At 40.9% G+C, this 18,670-nt stretch overlaps 2 protein-coding genes across 6 annotated transcripts in view; one reads left to right on the forward strand and one right to left on the reverse strand.

Annotated features, from left to right (window-relative positions):
- SFXN1 (sideroflexin 1) overlaps positions 1–17,040 on the reverse strand; it is a 47,116-nt gene extending 30,076 nt beyond the window's left edge. The window contains exons 1-3 of one of the 5 annotated variants that reach the window (XM_069102340.1): positions 16,132–16,255; positions 9,000–9,120; positions 6,877–7,004 (exon numbers count right to left, since the gene is read on the reverse strand). In XM_069102340.1, coding sequence (XP_068958441.1) covers positions 6,877–6,887 — 11 coding nt within the window. In that variant the 5' untranslated portion in view covers positions 6,888–7,004; positions 9,000–9,120; positions 16,132–16,255. Of the gene's footprint in view, positions 1–6,876; positions 7,005–8,999; positions 9,121–16,131; positions 16,256–16,955 lie in introns of those variants that run through there. The other 4 variants (XM_069102343.1, XM_069102342.1, XM_069102344.1 and 1 more) reach the window with 4 other exon arrangements.
- On the forward strand, positions 15,642–16,388 carry LOC138172842 (proline-rich protein HaeIII subfamily 1-like). Its single transcript, XM_069102721.1, has one exon. It carries the CDS (start codon positions 15,642–15,644, stop codon positions 16,386–16,388), a length of 747 nt encoding a protein of 248 aa, XP_068958822.1.
- Positions 17,041–18,670: the final 1,630 nt, after the last annotated feature.

The following is an 18,670-nucleotide window of genomic DNA, read 5'->3' on the forward strand; positions in this document are numbered from 1 at the left end:
CAATTCAGTATAGATTGTACATGTGTAGTTAACCACATCATTTCCATAGTAGTTATATTGTGAAAGACTAACTATATTTCCCACTATCCTATCCCACCCCCCACTCATTCTATTTTCTCCTTTGATCCTATCCCTTTTCAAAAGTGTGTGTTTCTAACTACCCCCCCCCCATAGTAGCAAGCCTCCCCCTCCCCCCCCCTACTCTCCTTCCCCCCCCCCCCATTTTCCTATAGAGTAAGACACCCAATTGAAAAATTACTTACTGGGGCGGCCAGGTAGCACAGCGAGTAAGAACACTGGCTCCAGTGTAGGGATGACCTGGGGATCAAATCCGGGCTCAGACACTTAGCACCCACCCAGAAACACCTGGCCATGTAACCTTGAGCAAGTTACTTAAACCTCAATTGCTTAGGGGAGGCCAGGTGGCTCAGTGAGTAAAAACACTGACTCCAGTGTGGGGATGACCTGGATCAAATCCAGGCTCAGACACTTAGCACCCACCCAGAAACACCTGGCATTGTAACCTTGAGCAAGTTACTTAACCCCAATTGCTTAAAAAAAAAAAAAATGAGTAACTTATCTTTCTAGTATTTTCTTGTGCATATTGCTAGGCGCCATGCTGTGCTCTCTACAGGCAAATAAGACAAAAGTACTCCCTCCTGAGAGCTTACAATCCAAAACAGGCAGCAGAAAAGTTTTAAATGGTGATAAACCATTTAACTACATTCTTGGGTTTAGGCTCAAAGCACAAATTTGGGTTTAATATGAGGTTCTACTTCATTCTAATATGCTTATGCCTGGCTAGGAGGAATAACCAGCAGGGTTTTTTTTTTTGTTTTGCTTTTGTTTTTTTTAAAGCAATTGGGGTTAAGTAACTTGCTCAAGATTACATGGCCAGTTATTTCTGAGTGTGGTGCTAAGTATCTGAGCCCAGATTTGATCCAGGTCATCCTGACACTGGAGTCAGTGCTCTTACTTGCTGAGCCACCTGGCCACCCCTAAGCAATTGGGGTTAAGTAAATTGCTCAAGGTTACACAGCCAGGTGTTTCTGGGTGGGTGCTAAGTGTCTGAGCCCAGGTTTCGATCTCTGGGTCATCCTGACACTGGAGCGGTGCTCTTACTCTCTGTGCTACCTGGCCGCCCCCAGCAGTTTTCTTAAGAGAATAGATGAAAGCAGGGAAAAGTAGAAAAATCACAGCAATTCCAAAGTAGGTGAAAGTCTTTTGACCTAGGTAGCTGAATTGCAGCTGACCTACACTGATATCTGCACCTTGGCCAGTGCTTACTTACTTACAATTCCATTTGGGGATTGTAAAGCTGAGGCCCTTAGGAACACTACCAGTACTCTTGAGAAGTAGCACTAAGAATATACACAGGGGGTTAGAAAAATTCCTTTCCCGGTATCAGTACCCTTACCATTCCAAAAACTTTCATTTCTACTGAAAGAATTAAGCTTTAAATGTTTCACTATTTAGGCATTTATTCACAGCTAGCAAATATGTGGCCAATCTGACCCCTTTCATAGTCCATAGCCACCCTGCAGCAGCCATTCCATTGTGCTCTTGCAGACTCCCACACCCATCACTTACCATTTCCACTGAATAGATAAACATTTTAACTCAAGCCCTAGTCCTACCCCGAGGCTATGAACTCCTAAGGATGAATTCCTATTTCAATGATTAACAGACTCCCTACTGATGGATCCCTTACTCCCATCCGCCTTCATTTCCTCCAACAATGTCCCACTCTAAAGCTACCCACCTCTTTCAAAGTCTTCTTTAGAATGTCTGCTTCATAGGTAACAAACTTGCTTTCACCTTAAACCTTTTCCTTTCTCACTTCTTCCGTCATCTTACATTCACTAAGACCTGTTTCTTCGGCCATCCTTTCTAGCACTGATTGAAATTTCACTCATTGACCAAGGTGGCAGATTTCTAATAATGCTTAGTCCCTATAGCCACTACCATGCTCTCCCTCTCCCACTGTCACTTAGTAAACTCTCCTCCTTTGAGGTTCATTCAGTCCTTATCTGCCACCCAACCAAAATTCTGGCAGCCTTTATCGATAGATCTCTATGGCACTCTTATTCTGTCCTCAATGACTTCAGCACTTGGCTCAGTCTTTTTCCTTCCTACCTCCTGACCTCCTACTAGGGGACTTCAACAGAAACACATGTATCTATGTGCATATATGTGTTTGGGGGGGAGGGGAAGAGGAGGTGGTACTCTTTCTAACACTACAACCTCTCAATTCTTTAACTTACTCTTTTTCAAAGGCCTACTCCCTGATCAAACCTAAGTTACATTAAGATGATGCTCTGAATATCATTTTGCCACTGATGCTGCCATCACCCCTAAGTATTCCATTTCCACGTTCAAGATTTCTGAAATTTCTTTATCTAATCACAAACTGTTCTTCCACCTCTACCTTGCACTCTCAACCCTATTCTTCATCCATACTGTTACCTCTAATCCTTTCATCCCTCAATTCTTTCCCAGGTCATCACCCCTGCACTGTCTCTACCCTCTTTCCTTCCACATATTGACCTCTTGGTGAGCCCGTTCAGTGTACATTGTCCTGTTCTGTCAAGTACATTGATCCCTCATTGGATAACTGCTCTTCCCTGTCAATCCTTTGCCTTGGATTGCCCCCACTATCTGCTGTCTTTGCTATACCTCATATGCTGCTGAACAAAACTGGAAAAAAAATTACAAAACTCATGCTGACTAGGTCCACTACAAATGTTACGTAGTCTCAAGTGGACCTTCACTATGGTGATGTAATTCTTTTATATCTCTAGTTGATTCACTATTTAATTCACCACAGTGGCTTTTCCAAACTTTTTTATCCCTCCTCAAGCCTCCCGTATTTTCCCTTCTACCCATCCTCTCAGCTGAGAGCTCTGCATATTTCACTCAAAAAAAATTGTGGCCATTCACTTAGAAACCTCTCACTCCCAGCCTTGCTTATTCTATGCTCCTCATCTCACAGCACTCAGAAGCTGTCCAGCACCATTTTCTCCTTCATCCCTGTTTCACATGAAGAGGTAGCCCTTTTAATTGCCAACACAAATACCTCTATATGCTCAAGTGACCTCATTCCTTTTACTTTTCTAGCAGACTGTCCCCCTTTTATAATCCCTCCTCTCTCACTAATCTCTCTCCCTGCTGACTGTCTACTAAAATGCCTAGGGCTTCTCCACCCTCAAAAAACATGCAGATTTGATCCATCTAGCCTCACTAGCTATCCTGCTAGAATTCCCTTTCCTTTTGTGACTGTCTAGACACCTTTAAAAAAGTCCCCCCAAATCAGGGACATCCATTTCTTTTCTCTTATTCTCTTAACTCTAGTCTGGTTTCATCATTGTACTGAAATCACTCTCTACAAAATTGCCAGATCACTGGCCTTTTCTCAATCTTCATTCTTCTTGACCTCTCTGCAGACTCTGACACCGTGAATCACCCTGTTACCCTTGATATCCTCTGCTCCGTAAGCTTTCTTACACTGGGTTCTCCTCCTGCCCATCTGACCATTTCTTCTCTGTCTCCTTTGCTGGATCTTCATCCAGGTCACGGCGTTAACCAGGGATGTCACTTAAGGCTCTGTCCTGGGCTCTGCTCTTTTCTCCTATTTGCAATGGTTATCTCACTTCCCAAGGACTCAAATTTCACCTGTGTCCTGATGATTCCGAAATCTTCCTATCCAGCTCTCACCTTTTTCCTGATCTTCGGCCTCTCATTTTCAACCACTTATTTGACATCTTGAACAATAAACATGTCCTATAGATATTTTAAGTTCAACATGTTCAAAACTGAATTCATTATCTTCCCTTCCAAACCCTCCCCTCCTCCCAAGTTCCCCATTACTGTAAGGGATAACATCATTTTCCCAGTCACCAGGCTCCCATCCTAAGTATTATCCTTAAGGCCTCACTTTCTCACTTCCTTTCCCCATCTTGAATCTGTTGCCAAGTCCTGCCAAATCTACCTGCAACATCACTTTTATACTCTCCCTTCTCTCCTCTGACACTGCCACCACCCAAGCACAGAGGCCCTCATTACCTTAACTCTGGACTACTGCAGTAGCCTACTGGTTGACATTCCTGACACAAGTCCCTCCCCACTCATTCATCCTTTTTCTACTCAGCAGTCAGATTAAGCTTCCTGAAGTATGGATCTGACCCTGCCAGCTGCTGCCTCCCTTCAGTAAACTTTAGTAGCTCTAAATAGAATAAAATTCTCTCCATGGCTCTAAGCCCTTTATAATCTGGCCCCTTCTTCCCTTTCCAGTCTTCTTATACTTTATTCCACTCCAAAGACTCTATGCTCCAATGACACTGGCCTCCGCATTGTTCCTCCCACATAAAACTAAATCTCCTAATTCTGAGTGTTTACACTGACTATCCCTAATATCTGGAACATTTTTCCTCTTCATTTCTGACTCACAGGGTCCCTAACTTCCTTTTGCTAGCAAATTTTGTCATTCCTACTTAATCGCAGTGTCTTCCTTTTGACATCATTCCCATCTTAGCTTTTATATAACTTGTAAAAACAGTTGCTTGTAAGCTGTCTCCCTCTGTGAGCTCTTTGAGGACAGGTGACTTTTTTTTTTTGCCTTTCTCTGTATACCCAGAACTTGGGACAATGAATGCCATGTAGTAGGTGCTTAATAAATGCTAGCCTGGTACTCAGGGGAACAGAAAAAGTTTTATGCAATTTTACTGTTAGAGCTGGACCTTGAGAAGACTAGGGGATGATTTTACTGACAGGGAGACACACTAACAATTTAGTGACTACTTCTTTAGATAACACTGGATTAGATGATTTAGCTGAAAAAAATCATTACCTGATGGCCAACCTTCTGGTAATGAACTCAAAGAACTTGATCTCGTATGACAGATATATAGCTTGTCACTGAGTTCCCTATTTTCTATGTGTCTTGGAAAATCATACCAAGTAGAGTCAATGACATTAATACAATTCTCACATATTGGCTATGCTTAGATTTAGTTTCTTTCGTTCATATTTTAAAAATTATGCTCTACCTTCATATGTCTACTACTTTTTCTTCACAGAACTAAAAAAGATTTAATTCAACAATTAAACACCTCCTATATGTTAGGGACTAGAGAGACAAAGACAAGTCAGGAAGCACTTATTTTCAATAATTTATTATTTTTACTTTTCAAGTTACAAGTATTTTTAAAATAATCAGCCCCTCTAACTCCACTGCCAACCCTGAATTAGGCAAACTAAAACAAGGTCCAGCCTAAAATCAATGGATTTATTACAAATAGTGTTCTTCAAACCCACTAAACACTATTCCTTCTGATACCTAAAGTCTCCCTAGTAATAAGTTAAGGACAGTATTATTGCTTTGAAGTAAGATGCATTAGCTGAGTGAAAAAGCTAAGCTCTCTTTATGTACTTAATTTTATTACCAGGAGAGTATTTAATCTGAAGGGAAAACTGGGCACTAACTTCTAAAGGAAAACGTGAATTAGTCAAAATAAAAGGAAATCCTTTGCTCTGAGACCTTGAAGGAGGGAAGAGCAAGTAAATACAATACAATACACAGATTCTTAAAATAATCTTTGCCATTAATTTCAAACTTTACCAATCGCATTACCCAACCTGTTTTTTTAGGTAGCAAAACTCTCATAGCCTCCTGTCTCCCCACCACTGCATTGTCTAATGAAGGTATTTAATTAGTAAAATGACCAAGGCTGGAAAATACAAATTCATGAAGCAAAGGTCCTAGATTACTCATAAACCAGATAAATAAGAACTAAGGTCCTTTGGTTTTAGGAAGGAAGATTAAATATAGTAGAGATAATTTTATAACATGTCTTAGTTCAAGAATGTATAGATACATTTTTAGAGAATCAAATTAAAAGAATAGAATTCTAATTAAAATGTTCTAAGTACTATTAAGACATTAGAAAAAAATTTAAACTATATAAACAATGTGTTTTTTTCTAAATCTGAAAAAAAATTAAAATATAAGCATACATTCTATTCTTACAAAACCAGATCATTCCAAATAGGATAAAGGTTAATTATTAACAATGACACACATGTTTTAAATACAGATTCTTTTCAAGAGAAGATTCACCAATAAGTTTATAAGTTCTCTTTCTCTCAACTGTTGTCTAACAGTCCTTTGTGCATTAAAAGAACTCAATGTTTATTAGAGCTGAGTTGATTTTTGCCCCTTCATGATATATACAGACTCTTCACATTTGTTTGAGAGTCACTGCGGCAAAGTAACAGCACACTTAATCAGATGCAATGTCACTTTAAAGTCACTACAAGTAGGTCATATTTTCACTTATACTAGTTAGCAGTAATATAGCAGACAAAAGAAATACAAGTCAAGTTAGCTTCCTCTGAGACCAATATCATTTTTGTGTTTGAGCCTTACATACTATAGATGCTCATTCAATAACTAAAACTTGCAAGTAGAAGTATAATTATTTCTAATTCACAAATGTGAGAAAGTTAGCTCTCAGCAGACATGCTAAGCACTGAGTAGCTTTTTCAAATTTTTGCTACAAAAATTTGGAGAGGCAATTATTTTTAATGTAGGTTCCCCCCCAAAAGCACTAAACAACAAATAAAGATGAAAATATGAATAAATTTTGATTAATATTTCAAGCCAAAATTAGCCAGGAATATTGGTGTAGGAATCGAAGGGCATAATAATTTAACAAATTTAAATTAGCAGGTTAATCTCTAGTTGGGAAAATATCCTACACATAAAGTAAATGTAGAATTGTCACTGGACAAACAGGTACATAGTAAGTACTTTGCTTAAAAAGGCAAAGAATTTTTTCTTATACTACTAAAGAGATGGACAATTAACTTATATCTTACCTTATTAGCATCAGATATCTGATATCAATAGTTTTGGTGAGATATCCCAGTGTTCTGTAGCATAACTTTATGCTGATTATTTCAATGGATAAAAAAGTTGCTATTATCAGACCTCATTCACTTGAAATCTACAATTCAAATATGGCATGTAAGATTTCTATTTACTAAATCTTTGGAAACAAGTGGACTAACCAAATGGATGTTTTCATATTTAGTGTAGACCTTGTATAAATTAGGATTTTAAAACCAAAGTTCATTCTCTGTGAATCTACCTTTGGAAAGTACTATAGTCTGTGTGAGGGAAATAAAGAGACTGGCTAACATAAAGTCCCTACCAAAATCTATAGGGTGCCAAGGTCATGATGTTCTTTTCCTTAGTTTTGTTTAATGGACTTATTTTCTACTCAACACCAACTAGTCTTACAGATATGTGTTAATATTCACAAGAGGAATAACAGTTCGTATTTATTAGTGCTTAAAGTTTTGCAAATTATTTCCCTTATAACTCCTCTTTCAAGTTAGGTTGGTATGGCAAAAAGTACTTTAATCACTTCAAATCAATTGTCGCTGCCAGTACCAACTATGTCCCAGTGATACTGGATTAGCAGCAGCAGCATTCTATATGGCACATGGAGAATTTTTGCACTAGATAGTTTCTAAGATCCCTTCCAAAACCAACATTCTACGTTTCAAGATCTCTTTCCAGCTCTAACATTAGCAACAAAAATAGCACATGCACAATCCCTGGTCCATAAGACAATGTTCCCTTACAAAAAGGGGAATATGTCAGGGTCACAGATTTTTTTCCCCTCTGCTAAGGTTTTACATTTACCTCCTAAATGAACATAAAATGCGCAACGCCAAGCTTAAGCTATAAACAAAAGCAAAAGCTAGTGTACAAGATCAACACTAATAATATCTCTTAAGGAGTGGTCATAGGGGCGGCCAAGTAGCACAGTGAGTAAGAGCACTGGCTCCAGTGTCGGGATGACCTGGGGATGGAATCCGGGCTCAGACACTTAGCACCCACCCAGAAACACCTGGCCCTGTAACTTTGAGCAAGTTACTTAACCCCAATTGCTTAGGGGCGGCCAGGTGGCTCAGCGAGTAAGAGCACTGGCTCCAATGTTGGGATGACCTGGATCAAATCCGGGCTTGAATACTTAGCACCACACCCAGAAATAACTGGCCGTGTAACCTTGAGCAAGTTACTTAACCCTGATTGCTTTAAAAAAAAAAAAAAAAAGAGTGGTCATGGATGGTTCTGAACTCTATTCAAGAAATTTTCATTACTGAGGATGAGAGTTCCCTGAGGACAGGAACCTTTTCCCTTTTGTTTTTGTATTCCCAGCATTTCATATGCTACTTATAATATAGTAGGCAATTAATAAATGTTTCTGCATTGATTGAAGCACAAAAGGCTTCCATTTTATGAACCTTGAGGACTGTGTTAAACTATGACAATATTTTTATTGGAGTCTTAAAAACATTCCAACTCTAAAAAAAAGAGAATAATTCCTTCATAAGTCAAAAATCTAAGCTTAACTGGTAAAGAACATTGCATATAGTCAGAATACCTAGAGGTTTCGATTCCTAGCAATGTCAAAGACTAGAATTTGACCCTGAAAAGTCTTTTACCCTCTCTCAGAAAAATTCTTCTATAGAATGAAGGGGCTAGATTTGGATTGTTTCTGAAATAACTTCAAGCTTTCAAATTCTATGTCCTAAAGTCTCTTTCAATGCTAACATTCTACATGCTTGTTCCCTTTACATCTAAAAATGTTCTATATTCTAGGTACTAAGATATCTTCTAGTTTAACATGTTGTGAATCAGGTTAATGTTTAGAACCCTTCATAAATGACTCATGTATGAAAAGCCTAAGAAAATTTTAACTTAGTCCTGTTTTGGCTCCCTGTTTCAATGGTTCACAGAATTTTGCTGACTTTCCATTTAAGTTTATAGAGTCCAAAGAGGTAAAGATATCAACTTGTTTTGAAGCTCCCTGTGTGGAAAAGTATCCCAATTATTATGGTGAGGGCCTTTTGGGGGTAGAGGAATGGCATGATGGGGAGTAAGTATGGCACAGTGGAAAGAACACTGGACTTAGAATTCTGCCACTTACTAGCTCTGTGACCTTGAGCAAGTCCCTTCACCTCTCTGGGCCTCAGTTTCCTCAGCTGTAAAGTGAGGGAGTTGGACCAGATGGTCTTTATGGTCCATTCCAGTTCTAACATTCTTTGATTCTGTGAAATAGGTAAAGAGACATTTCAAATCTTCAGTAAAGTCAACTGAAAGGTGTTTTTTCAATAAAGATAATTTAATTATGGCAAAAATTAACATATTTTTCTGTTAAAAGTTTCATCAAAAATTATACCTTTGTAAAACGTTCCATTTTGTGTTAAGTGATAAGAAAAGCTATTTTAAATAAAAACAAACTTAAAAAAAACTAGATCTATGCTTTCATCGGTATAGGGAGCTCCTCATGAGGAATTTCCTCTCCCTGAGGAGAGTGGCATTTTCTCTGCAACTTACTTTTAGAGCAGGCTTGTCCATCTTGAGGCCTGCAGGTGACCTATGGTTGCTTCCTGGGCACCTGAGGATTTTCTATACATACAAAGGATATTTTTCCTCTATATTTTTCATGGGCTACCCCAACTCCTTGAGCTACCCAAAATCCTTTGGTGAGCCACAAGTTGTGCAGGCCTGTCTTAGAGTTTCCTAGAGGAGTTAAATGATTTATCCAGGGTCACAAGACCTTTGATAAATTTATTGAAGAGTCCTTTAAACTCAGGTCTTCCTGACTCTGAGGTCAGTTCCTTATCCCCTATGCTATGCTGCCTTCAATAACTTTATTACAACTTAGAAAACATTCTCTAGGGGCGGCTAGGTGGCGCAGTGAGTAAAGCACCGGCCCCGGAGTCAGGAGGACCCGAGTTCTGTTCAGGACTCAGACACCTAACACCTACACACACACACACACACACACACACACACACACAAACAAGCCATGAAACCTTGGGCAAGTTACTTAACCCCAAATCCCCTCCAAAAGGAAAAAAAAAAAAAAAACAACAACAACAACAACAAAACATTCTCTAAACTTACAGACTCATCATACTCACAACCTGTTTGATTTTAAGCTTATTTTTACTACCATAACTGAAATAAAACATATGCAACTGATTATTAAAAAGCTGTGTGATCTTGGGCAATTTGCTTTTCCTCCATGAGTTCTAGCTTCTTCCTCTGAAAAATGAAGGGGTTGGACTAAATAATTTCTTCAGTCCCTTTCAGCTCTGAGATTCTAGATTTCATGTGATTCCTTTCATGATGAAACAAATCTGCCATCAATTAGATGAAATTTATTAACAGAAAAAATAACTAAATGGCTTTTTTTAGTCACACAGGGTTAAAAGCATACATTTTAGTGACAAAATTAAATGGGTTCTGCACCTAATCATTGATAAGCAAAATGCTTTTTATCTGAGGTCTCAAATGATAATTTTTCCATATTAAAACTGCAAACATTTTTCATCTTAAAAGAATGGTTCTAGAACAAGAGTGGGGAACCTTTGGCCTTAATGCCACATGTAGCCCTCTAGGTCCTCAAGTGTTTCATAGAACAAATCCCCTTAATAAAAGGATTTGTTCTGTAAAAGTTGGACTCAGTCAAGAGCCTGCACCCATGGACCTAGAAGGCCACATGTAACCACAAGGCTGTACCCACCCCCTGTTCTAGACAGATTGCTAGCTCTCAACATACTCTCAAACCCACTTCCAATCTTTCCTCAGAACTCCAGTCTCTTATTTTTATTTGCCTACTGATTACCTCCAGTATTTTAAAGTCCTGATGGCACTTTAAAGCTGATATGTCCTGAACTAAATCCCTCATTTTAATCCCCTAACCTTTCTATTTCCATGAGGTCATTTTTCTAGACACCCTGGATGAAAATTTCAGTCAAAAGAACCAATCAACAATTATTTATTCAGCATCTGTGCGCTGGGAGGTCTGGGGATCCAGAGACAAAAGTAAAGGCCGCAATATGAGAATCTGGCAAATGAATGGACATTTGGGGTGAGCCAAAGTGAGGAGTTGAAAAGGACAGTGCCGTTTAATACAGGGCACTAGAGGGATGGCAGCGCCATCCCAGACAAAAATAGCTAAGTTCAAAAGAGCAGCAGGTTTAAGGGAAAACTGAATACAATCAATTTTTGGACTTTGAGGTTGAATTTTAGATAGTCATGGCATCCATTTCAAAATGTCCCCTAGGTATGGGTTGATGCATTTCTAACATTCAGGAGAGATTAAGGTTGCACAGATAGCTCTGGGAATCACCAGCGCAGATGATAAGCCATGTCACAGGAATGGAAGAGATAGCCAAGACCGAGTGTGGGGAGAATATAAGAAGGTTCATCATAGAGCTCTGTGTACACCCATAATTAGAGGATTTATGGGGCATGATGACCCAACAAAAGAGACCAATCTGATAGGAAAATCATGAGAGAGCAACGCCATTATAACCCAGAGGGTAAAGAATATCCCGGGAGGATGATAGACAGTACCCCAGCATCACATTATCTCCTATGAACCTTTCAAGGTATCTTAAGCTGCAAAAATGTCTCCCTCTGACATTCTGTTAATTCTGCTCTTTCAAAATTTGACTCTTAGACATTAAAGTTTTTGGAGGGGAATGTTGGGAGAGTTCACTATTTCCATGAAAGCAAAACAAAACAACAACAACAAAAATTGTATTTTGCTAATAGACGATGTAATAGTATCAAAACATTTTTGAGCAAGTTTCTCTGACAAAGGCCTTATTTCTCAAATATACAGGGAACTGAGTCAACTTCATAAAAATAAGGGCATTCTCTGACTGATAATTGGCCAAAGGATATAAACAGGCAGTTTTAAGAAGAAATCAAAGCTCTCTGTAGTCATATTAAAAAAAATGCTCCAAATCATTATTGATTAGAGAAAGACAAATTAAAATAACTCTGAGATACCACCTCAAACCTATTAGAAATGTCAAAAATTCTGGAGGTTATGAAGGAAAATTGGTAAATTATAGAATTGTTAGTGGAGTAACTGGTCTATCCCTTGTGGAGAACAATGTGGAACTATACCCACAGGGCTATCAAAATGTGCATACCCTTTAACCCAGAAATCCCAGTAGTAGGTCTGTACCCCAAAGAGATCAAAGAAAATGGAAAGGTACTTATATGCATAAAAATAGTTATAGAAGCTCTCTCTCTTTTTTGGTGGCAAAAAATTAGAAATTAAGGGGATGCTCATCATTTGGGAAATAGCTTAACATGTTATGGCATGTGATTATGATGGACTACTATTGTGCTATCAAGAACTGATGAGGGGGGTGGTTTCAGAAAGTCAAGACATATAATATAAACTGATACAAAGTGAAGTGAGTAGAACCAGCGGATCATTGTGCATAGTAATAGCAATGCTGTAATGATGATCAACTGTGAAAGACTTGGCTACTCTGATCAACACAGTGATCCAAGATGACTCATGATGAAAAAATGCTATCCACCTCCAGACAGAGAACTGATAAATTCTGAGTGCCCACTGAAGTATAATTTGCTTGCTTTCCTTTTCACTTTTTGTTATGACTAATATGAAAATGTTTTGTATGATTTCAGTTGTATCCTTTATATCATATTATTTGCCTTCTTAGTAGGAAGTGGATGAGTGGGAGGGAGGGCAAGAATCTTGAACTCAAAATTTAAAAAGAATGTTTAAAGGAAAAATTTAAAAAATGGAAGACATAGTAGGTGATGGCAAGATCATGTGTATAACCATCTCTAGAGTGGAGATAAGAAATAGGTGATGGGAGCTGAATAATCTGAGGAATTGGAGTTTGAAAGAACACCAACATTTATATTGAATTCCTGATGTATAATGGCAGTATTAAGGAAGACCATAAGCCATGTGCTGAATTTCTTGAGAAAGGAGGGAGAATGATCTGGAGATTGCTAGATAACTGTTATCCCTATCTGGATTGTTTGTCATACCTGGGGGGAGGAAGTCTCAGAGAAGAGCATGTTGAGTGATGGCAACAGAAGGAGAGTCTGAAAGAATAATTTTTGATACTCCCCTTACCCTTCCAGTCATTTGATAAGACAGGCTCCTCAGTCTTTCATGTTATTCCTCTCTTCCCCCTTTCACTAAAACCATGGTACAGGGGAAAAATTAAGCTGGACTTTGAGGAGGAACTCAGTTTAAATACTGTCTTCTTCACTTACTGTGTCACAGAGGGTAATAATCTCTCTGGGCCTCAGCCTTCTCATCTATAAAACAAGGGGGTTGGGCTTGATGACCTTTACATTCCCTTCGAGTCTGAAATCTATGATCCTATGCACATCTATGTTCAAGTCCTCTGGTCTTCTAGACTATAGTAGCTACTGGTCTCATAACTGATATTCTTCCCTTTTTGTATAGTCTTTCTCTATTTTGTCCTTTGCACTACCAACAGAATAATCATCCAGCTTTATCTTGCCATAAACTCAAATGCCTACAATATACTAGGAGCTAAGAATAAAAATAATACCAAGTGAAGTCCCTGATCACAAGGATTTTACATTCAGCATCTGGGGAGGAGGATGAGGGGTCCAGACCCATTATGTCATTGGTGTGGGGAGCCACCTAGTGAGAAAAAGAAAAACTCTGCCTACCAATGCAGATCAGCAGGTGCTCAACATTCTGTAGTCAGAGTTGTCTATGGCACCACAATGTGAAGTGACAACCAGAACTACATAACCAATATGTAAAAATAGGGGGGTTTGAGCCCAGCTCTTCCTGACTGGGCAACTCTCTACCCACTACCCCACATTGCCTCTCTGAAGCGTTCTACTTAATACTCTAAATACCTAACAAATTCTGCTATTCTGTCTCCTTCCCTTCACAAAACCTCATCCCTTTGCTCAAGCCATCTCCCAAGCTTACAACATCTTTTTTTGGATGAACTTCACCTCTCTACCACCTCAAAGACTTTTGATACTCTCTCCTCTCTCCAGGGTAATGTTCTCACCCTCTTCAAATCTATTCTAAGTGTTTGCTTGGATCTTTGCCTTTTCCTTATTTTCATTAGTATCACACTATTTGTATACATGCCTTTCACATCTATGAGATTTTGAGCTCTTTGAAAGATGGGGTTGTCTTCTATCTACCATCCTTTAGGTTACAGCATCAGACCTCACCCATATTAGGAATTTAATGTTGGTGGGATTTAAGTGAAAACAAAATAAAAAGCAGTAAAATACCACAGAAGGAGAAATCAACTTATTTTGAAATACTGTACCACAATTTCTTTGGAGAAAAGAGATTTGTAACATTTAAACTCAATGTGTGTAGACTGCAGACCTATGCATTTTGTTACTTTGTGCAAAGTCATGCAGGGCATTTTATGGTTCTATAGTATCAATGGAGTTTGTTGATTTTTTAAAAAGTTACTTTGTTTCAATATTTCTTCAATATGTTATTACTGTTATACAAATACTGCCTACTATAGCTATTTAACAGTAGTTCTACTAAAAAATAATAAAAGAGCTGGAAAAGACTTGAAAATAACTCATTTGCCCTTACATTATTAATTCTATTAATATTACATATTAATAGTTGTAATAATTAATATTACAACTATTGTTCCAAAAACTAATTAGTTCTTTACCTTTCAGAAACAATTCTATCCAATCTCTATAGCTTCCACAGGACTAATTTAGGATCAAAGGATTTTAGGGCTAAAAGAGACCACAGAGATCATCTAATTCTTTGTAAGGATTAAAGTAAGCTGACACATTTTAAACACCTACATTTCAGAGATATGCCTGTGAAGATGAAGGATGTTCTAAAACTTCCTTTCCTTTTATTGGACTACTTTGGCTTTATAAGGCCTTATCCAGCTACACTGGCCCAGGGAACATCACTCTCTTTGAATTTCTGGTGGACTTAAAAGCATAGGGCACAATATAATCCTTGAATTATAGAATGTCAGAACCAGAAGGGGTCCAGGAGATAAAATAGTCCCAGTCCTCATTTTAGCGCTGGAGAAACTGAGGCCCAGAGAGATTAAATAATTTGTTTCTGTTCATCTAACTAGCTACTTAGCAGGGGCAATGAGGTACAGTGCAAAGAACTCTCAATCTTTTATCAGGAGACCCGAGTTTCTATTCTAGGCTCTACAACAAACTTGTACCAAGTTTCTCTGGGCTTCGGTTTCCTGTAAAATGAGGTGGTTACGTCTTCCAGCTCTAACATTTTAAGGTTTCTGAGTCTTCAATTCCTTTAGGGCAGCGGTTTTTCACTTTTTTTTTTTAATCTCATAGGCCCCCGTGGCAGTTTGTCTTCTTTCTTAGAATAATATTTTTAAACATATAAAATAAAGCACATAGGATTACAAAGGAAACCAATGATATGGAAACACACATCAAAATGTAAAAACAAAATTCTCCCTTAAGAGATTCAGTTTGGGGCAAGGGAAGTTCCTCGTTCCCATCCTGGTCTTCTCTCCTGGCACGCTGCCCCGGGCACAAAACCGGCAGTACAGACATTTCTGCTCTCCGGGTTCTAGGCAAGATCAAAGACCAGCTGGCCTTTATATAAACGGTGAAGCTTAAAAAGTCCTTTCCCCACAACAACCCCGCAAGATCAGTAAGGCGAATACAATACCCCCGCTCTGCTGCAAAACTGGGGCTCACAGGGGGGCTTAGCAACACCGGGTTCCATCCCTCATTCTGGCACAAACCAAGCATGGGCGGCCTGGTTCCAACTCAAACTCTGCCCCCTGCGCCCGGCGAGGCCGCCTTTGCCCTCCCTGCGGTGGGCGCTGGGCACCTGTCGGCAGAATGGGAACCACTTGGCTCCTTCGGACCTCAGCCCCACTGCGGACCGAAGCGCCGGGGCGTGGGGAGTCCGGGGTCCAGGCCCTCGCAACGCCCGGCGCGGGCCCCTCCGGGCGGCCGCGCGGGGACCCCAGGGCGGCAGCCATCTTGGATGCCCATTTGGAGCCAGGCTGCTCCCCACTCCCCCAGAATCCGGCAGAGGACCTGCCGGGGCCGGGAGGGTGGATGCCTAGGTATCCTGGGAGAAGGAGGGAGCGCTCCCCTCCCGCCCCGTGGGCTCCGTTCAAAGGCAGCTGGGGGGGACGGGGAACGTCCTGGCCCCGGACCCCCGCCTGGCCATAGACCCCCCCGGCCCCTGGGGCCTGCCTCCTGCCCGCCTCGGCCCAGGGCGCACTCACCGCTAGCTCCCGCGGGCCCCGCAGCCTCTGCGAGCGACTCCACGGCTCCCGGAAGAGAAGCTGCAGCCACCCCCCAGCCTGCGCCCGCCGGTCAGCCCCCGCCCGCTCGCGCCTGCGTGCTCCAGCCCCCGAGCCCACGCCCAGGCCCCGGGAGTGTAGACACGGCCTGTGGGCACACTGCCATCCCACCCTCCCGTTTTCCGGTGGGAGGGGACCCAGGGCCAAAGAGGTTAAGTAGTTTGTCCGAGATCACTTAGGTGGTAAGTGAAGAGCTGGCAGGGGAGCCCAGCAGAGTCTTAGATCAAATGCAGCCCTGTTCCCGTACTAGGAGGGCAGTAAGGGGGGCACAGCCCTGCATCATCTTGTGCTCCTATGCAGGGTGACTTGGAGCATCTTAGAGGATTTAGGTCTGGAGGAAGCCTTCCACATGATCCAGGCTTGGAAGACGTTTCTCTCTTCTCGGGCCAGCTTGACCATCTGAATAGTAGGGGCTTAATAAATACTTCGTGGTTTGACACGTCCCCTGCAGATCCTGGAGCCCTAAACCGTCCCTTCCCCTTTCCTCTCGCCACGGCTCCCGGTCCCCTGGCTCACCCAGGGCTAATTGTGTGTGGGCTGTGCATTTGCAATACAAGATTGCCCAAAGCGTAAATGCTATCTGTGTCTACGAGATGAGACTGGAGGTTAGGTCCTGTAAGGAACCATGGAGGGTGTGGGTTGGGAAGGAGAGGCATCTCCCTGGGGCTGGGTGCCCTCGGCGTTAGTCAGGTCTTCCTCCCCACCTTTCTGCTAGTTAGTCCCCTGAATTATGACTTCCGCCTTACCCCTTGGTCCAAGATGTCTCTTGAGACAGTAGAGTATCTCTCCTTCCCACACCATCTGCTTCCGTAGTCACAGCTCCACCCTCTCCCTACCACCAAATTCAACCCTGATCTTCCTTAAAGGCATGCAAGCCTCTTCCTTAGCCTTTTCAATTTCCCTTTTTTGTTACTTTTGTTGAGTCCTTTTATGTAGGTGTCTGACTCTGTGTGTGACCCTATTGGGGGTTTTCTCGGCTAACAAACTAAAGTGGTTGGCCTGGTTTCCTTCTCATTTTACAGATGAGGAAACTGAGGCAAACAGGGGTAAATGACTTGCTCAGGGTCACACAGCTAGTAAGTATTTGAGGCCAGATATGAACTCAGGAAGATGGGTCTTCCTCACCCCAAGCCCAGCACTCAAATGTTTCCTACCTAAGCCTATCTCTACTCTGCCATCAGAGTCCCTATCACTCTGCCCTACTAAGAACTCTGGGCATGATAATATTTTCATTACCAAACTCTGTGAGGAAGCCTTTTTGTAAGCCTTGAAACTATAGATGTGTGAGGCATCACTGTATTGCCTTAGCTAGCAAAATAATGCATACCAAGTTCCTTGGGTGACTAGGCAGGGCTATAGTTAAAAAGTGTAGCACATTTGAGCAAAATCTAACAGGTATATATTTTTTTTTCTACATTGAATCAGCCTTACCCACAAAACACAGTAGAAAGAATTTGGGAGGTTCAAAGACAAAATGAAGGGGTGGATTGGTGTAGAAAAGTCAGAGTTAGCCATCTTACTATAGTTAGGAAGTCTTTCATTTAGTTGGAACTAGGCAGTTCAGTTCTATTTGACAAGTATTTATTGTGTCTACCTATGTGTCAGGTACTCTGCTAGACATGACAACAATGTGTAATCTGAAGAGAAATAAGAAGTAGAAGGGGGGAGAGGATGGGAAGAAAGAGGAAGGCCAGTTGACAAAGGAAAAGGAGAAATGCAAGTTCATATAAAGTATTTTTTTTTAAGTAGAGAAGAAAAGATGAGGCAGAGGGAAGACTTTTTTTTTTTTTTATTGAGCAATCAGGGTTAAGTAACTTGCTCAAGGTTACTGTAATGGCAATGCAAATTTAAAGATCTTCCCTGCCCCTAGGCTAAAGTGCACCTGAAGCCTGGGGAGGGAGGCTTGTTTTTCAGTAGATACTTCTTGATTGGCCAGTGAGTCAATAAGGTTGTTACATTCTCTGAGCCAGGAGAAGGCTATATAAGCCCTGATGTGTAGCTTTGTTTTCGGGACTCACTTTGAGAAGTGTTTTGTGATTTGATCTGAATTCTGGGAAGCCGTTGTTGAGAGTCCCCCGGCTTTGAAAAACCCAGAATGTGGAAACCCAGATGTTGACTGGGTATGGATGTAATGGTTGGACAGTTTGGAAATCTGTCTACTTGATGTTTCTGTCTTGATAATTCTGCCTGTATATTTGAGGTTCAGGGTGCTGACCTTTTCTCCTGAACAAGGTAAACGATATATGTCTGACTGATTAAAGTAAGCTTGTTAACCCATTTTGAGTTGCTTTCCTTTAACAAAGCAGATCCAAGAACCTGTGTGAGCAGGCACCCTGGGGACACTGGGGTGCTTGCTGCTACAGTTACATGGCCAGTTATTTCTGGGTGTGGTGCTAAGTATCCGAACCCGGGTTTGATCCCCAGGTCATCCCAACACTGGAGCTGGTGCTCTTACTCCCTG

This window comes from Petaurus breviceps, unplaced genomic scaffold (genome assembly GCF_028583685.1).
Source record: "Petaurus breviceps papuanus isolate PSGF00001 unplaced genomic scaffold, PetGlider_PUasm1.0 551, whole genome shotgun sequence".
Taxonomy (NCBI): Eukaryota; Metazoa; Chordata; class Mammalia; order Diprotodontia; family Petauridae; genus Petaurus; species Petaurus breviceps.